The following is a 16,237-nucleotide window of genomic DNA, read 5'->3' as shown; positions in this document are numbered from 1 at the left end:
AACTATTAAAGGTTGCACAGTCGTTTTTCATAATAAAGATTTGCTTGTAACTGATGTTGGTGCAACGTTTTGTGGGTTATTGTGTGTGAGGAGGGTTTAATGGCTCATTTAAGCAGTTCGAGCTATTATTTGTTTTGTAACTGTGTATGTAGATATCCGCAATACATTTATGTATGTATATATATTATATGTATATATATATATATATATATAATATATATGTATATATACATATATATGTGTGTATATATATACAAATACACACACATACTATATATACAGTATATATATATATATATATATATATATATATATATATATATATATATATATGTGTGTGTGTGTGTGTGTGTGTGTGTGTGTATGTATGTATGTACAAATACACACACATATATATATACAGTATATAAATACGTATATAGTATGTATGGATATATATGGAGTATATAATAACAAAAATTTCAAATGAATGAAAGATGATGATTAATATCAAGCAGGTGAAAGTTTAACAAAGAAATCGGTAAAAATCATCACTTATCAAGCAAGACAGTTGACATTCACATTATTTATATAAATATATATGTATATATATGTGTGTGTGCCTGCGTTATTCATTTATTTATTTATTTATTTCTTTGATATTTATTTGCTCATGTTTTAATTAGTGTCAATCATCACACCCCTGCCCATCCATCAGTCAGATGCTATGGATGAAGTTCTTAGACTTAATGCTACTGTTATCCAGTCGGATCCAGTTATCCCAAGACTAATTTTCTCCTCCCATTAACGTTATTCCCTAAAGCTATATGGCGTCATTTAAACTGTGGCCTACATTCGTTCATTTTTTCTTGTAGTTTTTGTGACGTGTGCCCCTAGCTGTGGTGTCCTTGGGTGTTGTGATGTCATTTTTTGTATGGTAAACTTGTCACATTAGACTTAGACTTTACGGGCGGTGCTCATCATTGATAGATTAATTTATCTTGCGTCGAAAGAACGCTTGAAGTATGTCAAGGTTGGTTGGTTTGTTTTGTTTCAAAATCCCTTGTTACGCTGACCTCTTACCCAAATTCACTGCTTTCTTCTTCTTCTTCTTCTTCTTCTTCTTCTTCTTCTTCTTCTTCTTCTTCTTCTTCTTCTTCTTTCTTATTATTATTATTATTATTATTATTATTATTATTATTATTATTATTATGCACACATTTTGATAGAACGAACCTAAAGCCCATTATTTTTACAAGCAATTATCCAAAGAATACAATGCTGACATTTGCAAAATTAAAGCAAAAGCAACGGGTCGGAACACAATAGCCAAATAACGAGTAAGTAGTTTTATTATTAACAGCTAAGAAAATTCAGTCACCTCAGAAAAGCTCTCAGAGGTTTTTTATTATTATTATTATTATTATTATTATTATTATTATTATTATTATTATTATTATTATTAGTAGTAGTATTTCTGTCAATAAGGAGTGATGTAGATTATGCCTTGATTGTCACAGCTTGGTCGCTTGTCTATCTTTCTACAAGATACCCCTACAAGATACTGTTGGTTGATTAGATTTTTAGACAGATTTGCTTTGTCTATCAGTATTACTAGGTATAGCACCTTTTTCAATTTCTTTTCCCAAGTTTTACAAAGCAAGTACAAGGCTCCTGATGAGAAAGTCTTATCGTATGTGTGGCACGAAAAGATCCCAGCTTATGAGGCTTTATGCCAACCCAGAGAACTCACCGAATCTGCCCCTTCTTTGACATTCCTTGTAGTTGTTGGGTATAGCCAGTGTAGTAATGTTTGCCTCATTATTGCAAATTCTTATCCTTAACTTGGACGCATCTTGTTATTATTAAGTTGCGATTTTATATTTTAACAGGTAAAGCAATATACAATTATTCTGATTGGCTCTTGAGTAAAAAAAAGTATATCTTAGTTTAACCAGACCACTGAGCTGATTAACAGCTCTCCTAGGGCTGGCCCGAAGGATTAGATTTAATTTACGTGGCTAAGAACCAAAGGGACCTACAGCATGGAACTAAAATTATCAAAAAGAGCAAGCAGAGGTAGATTAATAGTGCCAAAAACTATACCAGGAAAATTAAGGAAAGCACACAGGACATTAATCCACCACGCACCAGCATCGATAATGCAGCGTCTATTCAATGCGCTACCAGCTCATCTGAGGAACATAACAGGAGTGAGCGTAGATGTGTTTAAGAATAAGCTCGACAAATATCTAAGATGCATCCCAGACCATCCAAGACTGGAAGATGCAAAATATACCGGAAGATGCGTTAGCAACTCTCTAAAAGACATCAAAGGTGCCTCACACTGAGGGACCTGGGGCAACCTGAACGAATTGTCGCCTCACTGTAAGCACTGTACGCTATTGTGGGATCCGAACCACATTATGACGAGAAATGAATTTCTATCACCAGAAATAAATTCCTCTAATTCTTCATTAGCCGGTAGGAACAGACGAGAGAAAGAACTACCATCTTTAGGTCTGCAATATAATTTTAGACATTATATCAAGAAGTTTCATTGGCGGTTATCCTTTGAAATGTTTGTTGAGAAGTTTAAAGGCAAACCACAAGAAGGTGAGACTAAGGAAGTGCTTTACAGTCAAATGAGACAGTTACATGGATATATGTAAACCTATTTAATAAAGGATATACTTCATTTGGAAGTACCTTCCCCACCTGTTCTCCGTAGAGGGTTAGTGCCGTCAGTGCGCTTCATGCGGTGCACTGTAGGCATTACTAAGGATTTCTTTGCAGCGTCCCTTCGGCCCCAAGCTGCGACCCCTTTCATTCTATTACTGTACCTCCGTTCATATTCTGTTTCTCTCTGCTTGCTTACCACCCTCACTTACAATTCATTCATAGCGCAGCTGCGAAGTTTTCCTCCTGTTACACCTTTCTAACCTTTTTACTGTCATTTTCAGCTTCAGCGCTGTGTGATGTCATATATCCCAACGCTTGGCCTTCGGCCTAAATTCAGTATTCTATTCTAGTCCCTTTTCTGTTCCCAAAGCCTTCCTGCGTCCTTCGTTGGCGTCCTCCTAACCCTGAGTAATATATACCTTCGAACTCATTGAAGTCGCTTAAATCATCATTCGCCATTCGCCCTCTCCCTAATGAGTCTTTATGAGACTTAACTAAGAGGGATTGTTGTGAGTGATACGCCTTCTGCTCGCTCCCTCGACTCGCGCTCAAGTGACTTTGCGGCCACCTGTCACGAAACGGCGACTGTACGTGCACGGCTCTCTTTTATTCTTTTCGAGAAGAGTCTTCCCTTGCAGGAAAGGGTACGAAAGGGACTGAGAAAGTGGGGCAGTTATGTTAGCAACTCGTCTTTTTTATGCTGTTTTGGATATCCGCTTTGCTTGCTGGTGTACAGTTATGTTAATGCGATCTCAGCCCTTGGTATGTGCCGTGGTCTTCTTGGGTTTGCTTTGCTTTGCGCATTTTCCGTTCATTTGTTTATTTATTTTTCTATTTTCATTTCGTTACATTTATTTTTATGTAGTTGTTATATGATGTCTGTTTATTCAAGTGTTTTTTTATTCTCCGTTCTTTCCTTATTTCAAATATGGAGATTCTATTCAGCCGTGACTTGCCTAGGAAGTTCATGCTCTTTATATTTGTTCCACAGAAACGTAAAGATTATAATAGTTGCCATTATTACTGCCCCACTGTCATACCCTTCCTGTTACATTGAACAGCACATATATGTGTTATCATTATAAATAATCGTTCATACATAACAAATGTAAAATGCTATTGATTTTTTAGGCAGTGTTCTGCCGAATAGGCTTATTTGTTATAAAAAAAACTGAAAAAAATATGTGGGTTTTACGTGTTCTGTAATGACAAGTAAGACATTATTTGCTGGAGAGTGTTAGTTTGCAATGGTATACATCCACCACTTGAGAGCTGTTCTCCTTGATATTTTTTTTTTTTTTGTATTTTTTTACTTTAGATTTGTAAATGTGTATCTGAGCTTGGATTTCCGAACTTACAATGGGATTAGTAATAGAATTGCATTATTTTGCAAATGACTGACTTTTTATTGTTTGAGCATTGATTTTTCTCATTGCTCTTAAGATTAATCTCATTAAATATTAATTTCTTTCTTCCTGAGTTGATTCTTGAACTTCGTAAATTAATTTTAGAATTTTTAAATGAATTGTGGTTTTTGCATGTACATCCAAAGACAATGAAACGCCTCCCGTAAATAGCCTAATATTAAAATAAGAAAAAAGAATTGGTTGAATGTCAACTATTTTGAAAAATTTCTTTATTTGGTCTTGCTTATGTTTAATAAGCAGTCATCAGGAACAAGGGTAAGACTCTGTGATTGTATGTTATTCGGTTTTCTGAAGCTCTGTAGGCTACCTAGGGCGTACTTTTTCAGCTACTAGATGTGTATTAAAAAAGAAATGTGTTAATCATTGGTCTCATTTTAGGTTGGCCGAACCCCTAGTAGCTATTCTAGAAGTGGCTGTCGCTCGGACTTAAGAATTTTGATTTTGTTGTCTGATTAATCTACATAACAATAGTAAAAGTAGTAAAGGGGTCGTTATAGTCAATAGAAAAAGCAGCTGTCCTACTAGTAGCGGTAACTGTCTCACTAGTAGCAGCATCTGCCCTACTAGTAGCAGTACCTGTTCTACTAGTAGCATTAACTGCCCCCACTAGTAGTAGTATATACCCTACTAGTAGCAGTAGCTGCTACTAGTAGGACATATACTGCTACTAGGGGGCAGTTAATGCTACCAGTAGCAGTAAGTGATAGGAGGGGTTGTAGTGGTGCAAAAAAGAAGCAGTGGCATCCGAAGCAACCGAGGCCTAAGCAAATATCCTTTTATGAGATCTTATGTGTACAGAACTCGGTGACATTTTACATGCGTAGATATTTTAACTTTTTATGGCAGCAAAATGAAACCTCTTGGAATTTGAGTTCCTGTTTGTATGTGTGTGTGTGTGTGTGTGGGACTGGATTTAATTAAGGGCAGTAGTAGTAGGTCCTTTTGCGGAATAAGCTAGGCTTGCCATTTACTCTGTCAGTCGAGCATTTGTTTACTTTATTTATTTAGTTTGTTTATGTGTATAGCGTGTCTGGGGATGTTATGTGGTGCATCTGTCCTTCCAGAACTGTAAAACTATATTCTGTTTCATCATAAAATAGACGTAGCTGCCTATAATACTTACTAGATATTAGTCACTCAGAAAATGGAAAATAATAAAAGAATAGAAGCGGTGATGATTTCGTCAACTCAGAATCTAAATCATAGGCTTAGCTCTGAGGATCTCAGTGTTTGAAGTCTCTCTCTCTCTCTCTCTCTCTCTCTCTCTCTCTCTCTCTCTCTCTCTCTCTCTGAAAAATGAGCCCCAAATGATATCAGGTTGCACGTAAATATAAAATTTGGGCATTCATCGTTCTTCTTTTCTGCGTAATCTTTACGGGTCGCTGTTTTTAATGAGCCCCATCCATCTGTTTATGTCTCGAACGTCTCATTTCTTAATTTATTTTGACAGATGTTTTACGAATGGATGCCCTTCCTCACTCCAACCCTCCCTATTTATCCGGGCTTGGGACCGATACTTAGTTGGGTTAGCTTTCTCTCTCTCTCTCTCTCTCTCTCTCTCTCTCTCTCTCTCTCTCTCTCTCTCTCTCTCTCTCTCTCTTTTAGTGGCTACGTTTTTTGGCATTCTTTATTGTGATGACAATTTGTGGTCATTTTAATTAAAAACGTATAATTAAGATACAGCTGTTTTGACTAGACTATCTTAAAAAACGTATAATTAAGATTCAGCTGTTTTGACTAGACTATCTTAAAAAACGTATAATTAAGATTCAGCTGTTTTGAGTAGACTATCTTAAATTCATAGACAGGAAGCATATGGCATAAGAGTTCTTTGGTGTCCCATTTCATTCTTTATCGATCATAACTGTCTCTCTGACATACGTTTCGTTAATTGAATCTTGCTACAGGCCTCAGGAATATGGATGGAACGGCCGTAGGTCACAATGATGGCTGAGGGTCACAGTGATGGCTGAGAAGAGCCAGATGACCAAGGCTGTGTTATAAACGAAATTCAACACTCAGACTGTTTTCTTACCCTTTAGCCTACAAGCACCACTCAGTTGTATGTAGTGTGTCACTGATAACATTTGAAGAAATGAACGCCGTGTGTTTTCTCTGGAATTCCCTAATTAACTGGGCAAAGGTAACCTTGAAATTTGTGCCTTAGGGAAAAAAGAAAAAAATGCAAGGCAGGTTTAATGATGCTTATTCTAATATTGGAGATATTGTGGGATTTTCAACATGTTTTTCTTTTGCTGTGATTCGTAATTTTTTATTTTTTTTATTTTAATCTATTCCCAACGGGTTTTCATTTCCCGTATGGTGGCAGTGCCCTCAGTTGTAGGCATTACTTAAGGTTCTTTGCAGCGTGCCTTCGGCCCTTAGCTGCAACCCCATTCGTTCCTTTTACTGTAGCTCCTTTCATATTCTCTTTCTTCCATCTTACTTTCCACAATCTCCTAACAATTGATCCAGAGTGCAACTGGGAGGTTTTCTTCCTGTTACACCTTTCAAACCTTTTACTGTCAATTTCCGTTTCAGCGCTGAATGACTTCATAAGTCCCAGTGCTTGGCCTTTGGCATAAATTCTACATTCAATTCAATTCATTTTTGTGATTCTGGAAATACTTTTTTCGTTGCTGTGATTCTGGAAAGTGTTATAGAGGTGGCTGGTGTGAGACTTTTCTTTCCATTGTGATTCACGAAGTATATTCTTTTTGCTGTGATTGTAGAGTTGATTGTAGAATCGTCCAGAGAATAGCGATGATTGGGTTTAAAAATTGCTGAAAAGACCTTTTGCTCCTTCGGCCAGCAGAGTTATTATTATTATTATTATTATTATTATTATTATTATTATTATTATTATTATTATTATTATACATAAAGAACGTAAACTCTTTTAGAGCAAGGTAAACAGTAATACTGTAGCAAGGAGAGATGAAGATTTAATAATTAATTACATAATTAGTAACAGTGAACATTAAAAAACTTAATTAACTGCTGGAATAAATCGAAATAAATCCAAAATAAAACAAGTAAAAAATACGCCGAAGTTTCTTTAGCGCAATCGAGTTTTCTGTACGGGATATAATGCTGTATGAAACTCTCGGCAGCGCTCAGTTGCTCCCCAGATGCGGTCAAGTGAAGGTGCGTCGGCGATGCCCGGAAAGCACTGCCAGACGCACGATCCATGGCTAAACTTAACCTTAAATAAAATAAAAACTAATAAGGCTAGAGGGCTGCAATTTGATATGTTTGATGATAGGAGGGAGAATTATCAGTATACCAATTTGCAGCCCTCTAGCCTCAGTAGTTTTTAAGATATGAGGGCGGACAGACAAGTAGCCATCTCAATAGTTTCCTGTTACAGAAAACTAAAAAGGGAATATGCAAAGAAAAGAGAAAATATTTTTGAATGTCCCCATCTCAAGCTAAAATGCGACCAAGAGTCCTTGGGAACAAGTTATTACTTAATATAATTAATAAAAAAAATATATTTAAAACGCTATTAGCTACTGGAATAAATCTAAGGAAATCAAAAATAAAAGAAGGAATTTGCAGGGAAAAGGAAAAGCAGTCTTGAATGTTCCCCTCAAGCTGCAATGCGACCAAGAGTACCAGAAACATATTGCAGGTATTAAAAGCAAAGCCTAGATTCGTCTGAAGCCCATTGTTATTTTAAGACCCCTGATGGTATTGCGTCTAGATTAAAAAATTCACCTTAGAGTACCGCAAGATTAAAATGCTAACCCGTGGGAAATTCGTATGCTGTGGGGTCAAGGCCATAGAGGAATGTTAATAAAAAGGCATATACCCTTAATTCATTTTTTTATAGTTTTGTGAAATGTTTATTTAATTTAATACCTTTTCTTCGTCGAATTCCGCTTTTGTTACGTCAACGCGCAGACATTTTGTAAAGCCAAGACCTTGTGTAATTTTATTGGTTTTGTTTAAGAAATTGCTAAGAAAAAACTAACATATATATATATATATATAATATATATATATATATATATATATATATATATATATATATATATATATATATATATATATATATATATATATATATATATATATATATATATGTATATGTATATATGTATATATTCATATTTATATTGGAAAGTATTTATAGGGTCATTATTATCTGTGTAAGAATGAAGCCATAAAATATAGCCTACTCCCAGTTTTCATGAACCTTTCTAACCCGAATCCTATGAAGCACCTTTTTCTTTCACCTGCTTTTGAATTCAAATCACCCAGCACAACCAGGGTAGGAGTTATTGAGGAACTTCAGCATTTCTTTGATTTTGTTTTCGTTCTTTTCTTCGTTTAAAACGTGTTCTTACTTAATCCCGACAACCCAAGAAAAAGTTTAACTTCTCTCCGTCACGTGTTCCCAGACTGTACATACACCACAAAGCTAACCTTGACCTGCATTATATTTCTGCCCACGAGATATATAATCACCTTGTGACGTTTTCAAAACATATTGAGTTTCATACATCCAAGGAGTAAATAATCCTCTTCTCTGTCTGTACATGAATATGTATGTACACACATGCACGCTTGCATGTACATTCATACATTTTATATATACTGAATACACATATATATATGCATATATATATATATATATATATATATATATATATATATATATATATATATATATATATATACATATATATATATGTATGTGTATATATATATATATTAATATATATATATATATATATACATAAATATAAATGTATATATGTATGTATATATATATATATATATATATATATATATATATATATATGTGTGTGTGTGTGTGTGTGTGTGTGTGTGTGTGTATATGTACATATATCTATGTGCATGTACGCACGTATATGTTGGACATGCACATTTATGTAAAGACTGGGATGAGCGTTGTTGACTCTGGATTTTGGTGAGTGGGGTTACCCTTAGTAGGGAAAACAATCTACGAAACTGGATATGTTTTGAGACCGGGGTTAATCCACTGAAAAGGACATAGAGTCATTATATCTGGTGGGCTGATACTCAATATCAGGTCAAGGTTAGCTTTGTAGTGTATGTTCGACTTGGGAACGTGTGAAGGAGAAACATTATGTTTTTCCTTGGGGTTTTGGGATTAAGTAAGACGTAATGTTTAATGAAAGATGGAGAAGAGGCAAAATAAAGAATATTCAAGTATCTCAGTGACTGTTACCCTGGTTGTGCTGGGTGATTTGAATTCAAAAGTAGGTGAAAGAGTGGAAGTACCTCATAGATTTCGAGTATCAAAAGTGGATGAGATTAGGGAGAAAATATTATAGCTTTATATTCTTAAACAAACTGCAGATGTAAAAACAATGAAAATAAAAAGAAAGGGAAGAATTATAATAATAAGCAAAAGATGCAGACAGATATGATTGTAAAATATGACTTGACTGAGCTCATTGTTGTTTGTTTCCTCTAGTTTCACACAAATCTGTTTTAGATGTTTATTCCACAAACCTCTTCTTTGCTTTAAATGAAGGTCTTCCCCTTTGGATACACATTTTGGCGTATCTAATTGAGTTTTCTGTACAGCCACTACAGCGTATAATCAAGGCCATCGAAAATAGATCTATCTTTCCGTGGTCTCGGTATAATGCTGTATGACCCGGACCCCATGAAACTTAACCACGGCACGGTGGTGGCCTATCCTATATCGTTGCCAGAAGCACGATTATGGTTAACTCTAACCTTAAATAAAATAAAAACTACTGAGGCTAGAGGGCTGCAATTTAGCGTGCTTGATGATTGGAGGGTGGATGATCAACATACCAATTTGCAGCCCTCTAGCCTCAGTAGCTTTTTAAGATCTGAGGGCAGACAGAAAAAAGTGCGGACGGACGGACAGACAAAGCCGGCACAATAGTTATCTTTTTCAGAAAACTAAAAGAGAGACTAGATCACATAGACACCATGATTAAACTGACTAGTTCCAGGTTTTTTCTCCCCTTCTCAGTCTGCCGTAAGAAAAAGTATATGTACATCTGGATAACAGTGATTGTTTAAAGACGGACCCGCAGAGACGTGCTGAAGCCATTAGCATATAGCGCAGTTCATAAAAAGAAACATGTGGTGCTCATTCCTTGTCATCGAAGACCTATATAGAGGTTTTAACAGAAAACACACAAGGACTCGTAAAGCGTTGGAAAGAAGAATTTTGTATGACAGAATTCAGCATTAAAAACACAATCAAAGCTATTTAGGGTTTTTAGTTTGCACTGCATTAGGATATGTGATTGAGTTTGGTAAGTTTGATATACCGTCGCATTATATGAGGACAATCTGTTCGGTTCAGATTGGCTGGATATAAATTTTTTTACATCTACATCAATAATAACACTAGTGATAATAATAATAATGCAGTGAGTTTTAGTTAAGTCACAAGGATATTGAAATGATTTTATACAATATATATTTATATATATATATATATATATATATATATATATATATATATATATTTTCACTACACAAGTTCCTGTAAGGCAACGACTTGAGTGAACACTTCACGATGTGGTAATAAGACACATTTTCATTACTATTATATTAGTCAAATACTGCACCTATATATATATATATATATATATATATATATATATATATATATATATATATATATATATATATATATATATATATATATATATATATATATACATATACTGTATATATATGGTGCCGTATTGACTAATATAATATTAAAGAAAATATGTCTTATTACCACATCGTGAAGTGTTCACTCAAGTCGTTCCGTTACCGGAACTTGTGTAGTGAATATATGAAAGTGAATTTCGATGAAATAAAAAAAAGAACACTAATACAGCCGTTATTCTGTCTCCGGTATCTTTAAATTTTACTTGACTACCCTTTTCAAGTTTTGCTCTCAGCTTAAGTGTATTTCGTATAATGGTTTATATATATATATATATATATATATATATATATATATATATATATATATATATATATATATATATATATATATACACACGTACATTTATATACTGCATATATGTGTGTGTGTGTGTGTGTAATGGGTGTAAGTCAAGTGTTTCACTGCTGGCAACCTGAAAGCACTTATCACAATAATTTATGATTCATTATAATATATATTATATATATATATATACATATATTATATATACATATATATATATATATATACATATATATATATATATATATATATATATATATATATATATATATATATATATATATATATATATATATATATCTAGATAGATGGACAGATACACACATTTGTACGTGAGCATTTCATGTACACATTTCATGTACTGATACTGTTACTGTGCCATGAAGTTTTCCTCACCATAAAATGTTGAGCCTAAAACGATACCCTCTTAATCCTTTACCTTGAAGACAGCTGACCTTCGCAGCTGTCCTGTTACTTCAAAAAAAAAAAAAGATAAAAAAAGGAAGCGTGTGGAAGAAAAACGTAAATAAAATAAAAGGTGGCTCTTATAAAAACTTGCCTGGTTTTTTTCGTGTTTGTAAAAATAAATAAATAAAAAAGGGAAGTCAGAAGAAAAACTTAAATAAAATCTAAGGTGGGATCAATAAAAGCTTGTGTGATTTTTTCATCGTGTTTGTTTTTTCAGCTGGTTTAGACGTGCAGAGTAGCTACACTCCCAGGTACCTCATAAAGCCACCTGCTTCAGCGTCAATGTCATTGTCGTCATCAGTATCGTCAGCAGGGGCCTTGCCCTCGGGAACGCCCTTCTCCAACGCTAAGCGTTCCTCAGGAGGCACCGGTAAGGTTAATGGATACGTGACTTCAGTACCTCTCTCTCTCTCTCTCTCTCTCTCTCTCTCTCTTTCTCTCTCTCTCTCTCTCTCGTGAAATAGAACAAGTTATCAACACAATCATGTATTTATCAAGGTATCTGCGAGGCACCTCTAGCTCAATAACTCCAGTTAATTCTCTCATTCGGATTGTTTGTTCTCCAGCATTTAAGTATTTAAGTAATTAGCTCTCTCTCTCTCTCTCTCTCTCTCTCTCTCTCTCTCTCTCTCTCTCTCTCTCTCTCTCTCTCTCTCTCTCTCTCTCAATAGATCAAGTCGACACGATCGTGTACTTACTAAGGTATCTCAAACCCAATAACTCCAGTTAATTCTCTCTTTCGGGTTATTTTTCTCTAGTATTCAAATAATTAGCTCTCTCTCTCTCTCTCTCTCTCTCTCTCTCTCTCTCTCTCTCTCTCTCTCTCTCTCAAATAGTACCATTACCACCCAGTTCAAAAATTGATTAAGCCATCAACGCAGTCATGTATATTTTTCAAAGTATCTCAGGGACACCTCTCTCTCTCTCTCTCTCTCTCTCTCTCTCTCTCTCTCTCTCTCTCTCTCTCTCTCTCTCTCTCTCTCTCTCTCTCTCTCAAATAGTACCATTACCACCCAGTTCAAAAATTGATTAAGCCATCAACGCAGTCGTGTATATTTTTCAAAGTATCTCAGGGACACCTCTCTCTCTCTCTCTCTCTCTCTCTCTCTCTCTCTCTCTCTCTCTCTCTCTCTCTCAAGGTGGGGTTGAGAATAATACCGTTATCGACCAGTTCAAAAATAGATTAGATAAAGTTATCAACACAATGGTGCATTTTTTAAAAGTATCTCTGTGGCACCTCTATCCGTGTGTGTGCCTGTAACTGTCTCATGGGCAACTTTTCCTCCAATAACTGATTAATATATTCTCTCTCTCTCTCTCTCTCTCTCTCTCTCTCTCTCTCTCTCTCTCTCTCTTCTCTCTCTCTCTCCTTTGAATCGCGAAATAGATGATAATCTTACTTTGTTTACAGATTCCAAAAATCAGGTAATTTATGTATGTATTCGGTTGTTGGTTACATATCCTAATTTTTATTATATTTTTTTAATATTAAGCATATCTGTTAGCTGTTATTTGGTGTGGAAATAAATTCGGATAGAAAATACCAAACTGCGAAGCGTCTAGTTAAAGTAGAAAGTTTGGAAAGTACTACCGTACTGGGCGATGGGTTTGTTTTTATCAGATACTAATTTTACAATAACGTGGTTACCGAAAAATAATAATAATAATAATAACAATAAATACTAAGCCTGGTATAAAGGTCCCTCTCTTAAAATAGCTATCAGGCAAATCGCATAAGTACATAACCGTTATTGTGAAACGTGCTTAATATTGCCTTCGTTATAGTTTGATTGTACATTTTGTTAATAGCAAAGGATCTCATGCGCTGAATACCCGTAAGGGGGTAGTGCCGTCAGTGTACCTCATGCGGTGCACTGTAGGCATTACTTAGAGTTCTTTACAGCGTCCCTACGGGCCCGAGCAGCAACCTCTTTCATTCCGTTTATTGTACCTCCTTTCATATTCTCTTTCTTCCATCTTACTTTCCACCCTCTCCTAACAATTCATTCATAGTGCAACTTCGAGGTTTTCCTCCTGTTACACCTTTCAAACCTTTTACTGTCAATTTCCCTTTAAGCGTTGAATGACCTCCTAAGTCCCAGTGCTTGGCCTTTGACGTGAATTCTATATTCAGTTCAATTCAACTCATGCGCTGAACTTATGAGCGAGCGATCTCTGTATTCTGACCAGAAACGAGTCTTCGGTGAGGGGCTTGAGCTGAAATTTGAAAATGACTCAAAACAGATTAATCACAGGTTTGAATGAACAGTGCACAACTTAGTTTATGTAGTTCTGTTACCAAATGTTCTTCCATGTATTTGTCGCTCACGATTGTTAGTTGAGAAAAAAAAAGTTGGTAGGCAGCGCAGTTCTAATTTGGAAAGAAACATTTCTGAAGACTGAAGTTGCTGGGATTTAAGCTAGGGATTTGTATTTGACCTTGAACAACCAGTATTAGTTTCGGATGGTAACGAATTTGAATTGGATCTCATCTAGCCAGATTGATGGATGCGTGGCAGGTTTCTGTTCTTTTGATTTGTTGCAGCATTTCCCTCTAGGTTTAAGGAAAAATGTCCATTCAGAAAAACGTTGGCATTCAAGCCTTTTCCAGATTTAGAATTGAATCATTTTTAGGCAAGGTAAGGTCGTGTTTCTCGGGAAAAAATAATGCTCGTAACGAGATTTTTTTTTTTTTTTTTTTAGTATTATTGTCCATGTGATTACTGTCATTATCATTATCATGAATTCTATTTTTTCTGCTTCTTCAGCAACTGTGTGGATACTGCCGATTATTATTTTTATCATGTTATCTTATGTATCTAGATTGCGTGTAATGTATTTGTATATTCTATGTTTATGGCCCTGAGCTGAAATAAAGGATATTATTATTATTATTATTATTATTATTATTATTATTATTATTATTATTATTATTATTATTATTATTATTATTATTAATACTCAGAAGTTAGTAACTGATGTAAAACTCAGTTGGAAAAAAGGATATTACCCTTACCCTCAAGAGAGAAAGTTCTGATCTGAACTTATGCACGTCTGATGAGTCCTGTTAAGTGATTATTAGCCTGAGTAAGAATTCCCCAGGTGCCACGGGATACCATGCAAATTTTCAGGCTAATAAAAAGAATGTAAAAGAATGGGCGAGTCTGCAGTTGTGCACGTAGGTATACCAGGTGTCGAGCGCTGCATGCCGTTGATGAAACAACAGTTTGATCTGTCAAGGATTCGCTTTGCTCTTGGTATCTGAGGGGTAGTTACTCCCCTAAAGTGGTCCGTTTGGAGCTATCCAGATACAGATTATAAAGGAAAATTTTAAGTAAGCAGAGCGAATTATTTTACAGATGTTGCATTTAGGAATCCTTTAACATCTTGACTTCTCATTACCTTCTGTTACATCTTTCGAATGAACACCATATTCTTTGGAAGCTTGAATTTCAAGTCATTGGCCCCTCTGATTTTTTGTATATGAATAGGGTTCATCTTCTGAATAGTGATATCAATAACTGTGTCACATGAGCACGGTTTCTGGCATTCTTTAGTATTTTGTCGCCAAATCTTCCACCAAGTGACCAGTAGTAATGGCCATATTTAACAGCTGCACATTCGTGTCTTTGTGGGATCTCCTTAACGACCACATGCTTAATATTATAGATTAATGTGTGAAGTTCTGCTGAGATTGTTTGAAGTTCTGCGGGAAATACCCCGAATTTCAAGAAAACGACCTTACCTTTATAGCTTGTGGGCTATATTGTATGTTCGTGTTTATTCATCACCTTATCGAGTACTCACGAATTTTATTTTGCTAGTAATACTGGCATTCTTTGGTGTCAAGTTTCTGTTGCCTCCTTTTCTGGTGTCCTCACTTCACGAATCTTAGGTGGTCTTGGCTTAAGTGTGGACAATAATAAGCTTTAGTTAGGCCTTCCCTTAACGAGCATTATAAACCTTAAGGCCTTGAATTATGTCTAGTTAGTTATTATGACACCAGGAAAACTTCCTAATCTAGTATTGTTCACCAGCTTAATTGAGATGCCTTTCGTTCTTTGACTTTTTTTTTATTGCTTTTATGGCTGGAGGCCTGACTGAGGAATTTGACGGTCGTGATTCAGATTAGGTTTCATGAGATGATTACAGCTGGTAAAACATTCAGTTTTAACTCGTTCATTTGAGAGAATTAAAGAAAGTGGTTGTTACTTAAGAAAACAAGTAAAATATGCGTCGAAGTTTCTTCGGCACAATCGACTTATCTGTACAGCTCATAATCAAGGCTACCGAAAATAGATCTATCTTTCGGTGGTCTCGTTATAATGCTGTATGAGCCGCGGCCTATGAATCTTTAGCCATTGCCCGGTGGTGGCCTGTCATATATCGTTGCCAGACTTACGATTATGCTAAATTTAACCTTAAATAAAATAGAAAGTGCTGAGGCTAGAGAGTTGCAATTTGATATGTTTGATGATTGGAGGGTGGATGATCAACATGCCAATTTGCAGCCCTCTAGCCTCAGTAGTTTTAAAGATCTGAGGGCGGACAGAAAAAGTACGGACGGACAGACAAATCCGGCACAATGATTTTTCTTTTACAGAAAACTAAAAAACTCGAATGAAATATGTCACTATAAAAAAGGCTCGGAAGTATCATGAAATATTTTTTAAATATTTCCTTATCACATTTGATT

The 16,237-nt window shown here is 35.3% G+C and overlaps 1 protein-coding gene across 1 annotated transcript in view; it reads left to right on the top strand.

Moving 5' to 3' along the window:
* LOC136826967 (probable ATP-dependent DNA helicase HFM1) overlaps window positions 1–16,237 on the top strand; it is a 189,103-nt gene that overhangs the window by 147,272 nt on the left and 25,594 nt on the right. Inside the window, 1 exon segment of the mRNA XM_067084575.1 lies at window positions 11,759–11,911. Coding sequence (XP_066940676.1) covers window positions 11,759–11,911 — 153 coding nt within the window.

The sequence above is a fragment of the Macrobrachium rosenbergii genome, chromosome 41, assembly GCF_040412425.1.
Source record: "Macrobrachium rosenbergii isolate ZJJX-2024 chromosome 41, ASM4041242v1, whole genome shotgun sequence".
In the NCBI taxonomy this organism is placed as follows: domain Eukaryota; kingdom Metazoa; phylum Arthropoda; class Malacostraca; order Decapoda; family Palaemonidae; genus Macrobrachium; species Macrobrachium rosenbergii.
This window is presented reverse-complemented; position numbering and strand designations above follow the sequence as displayed.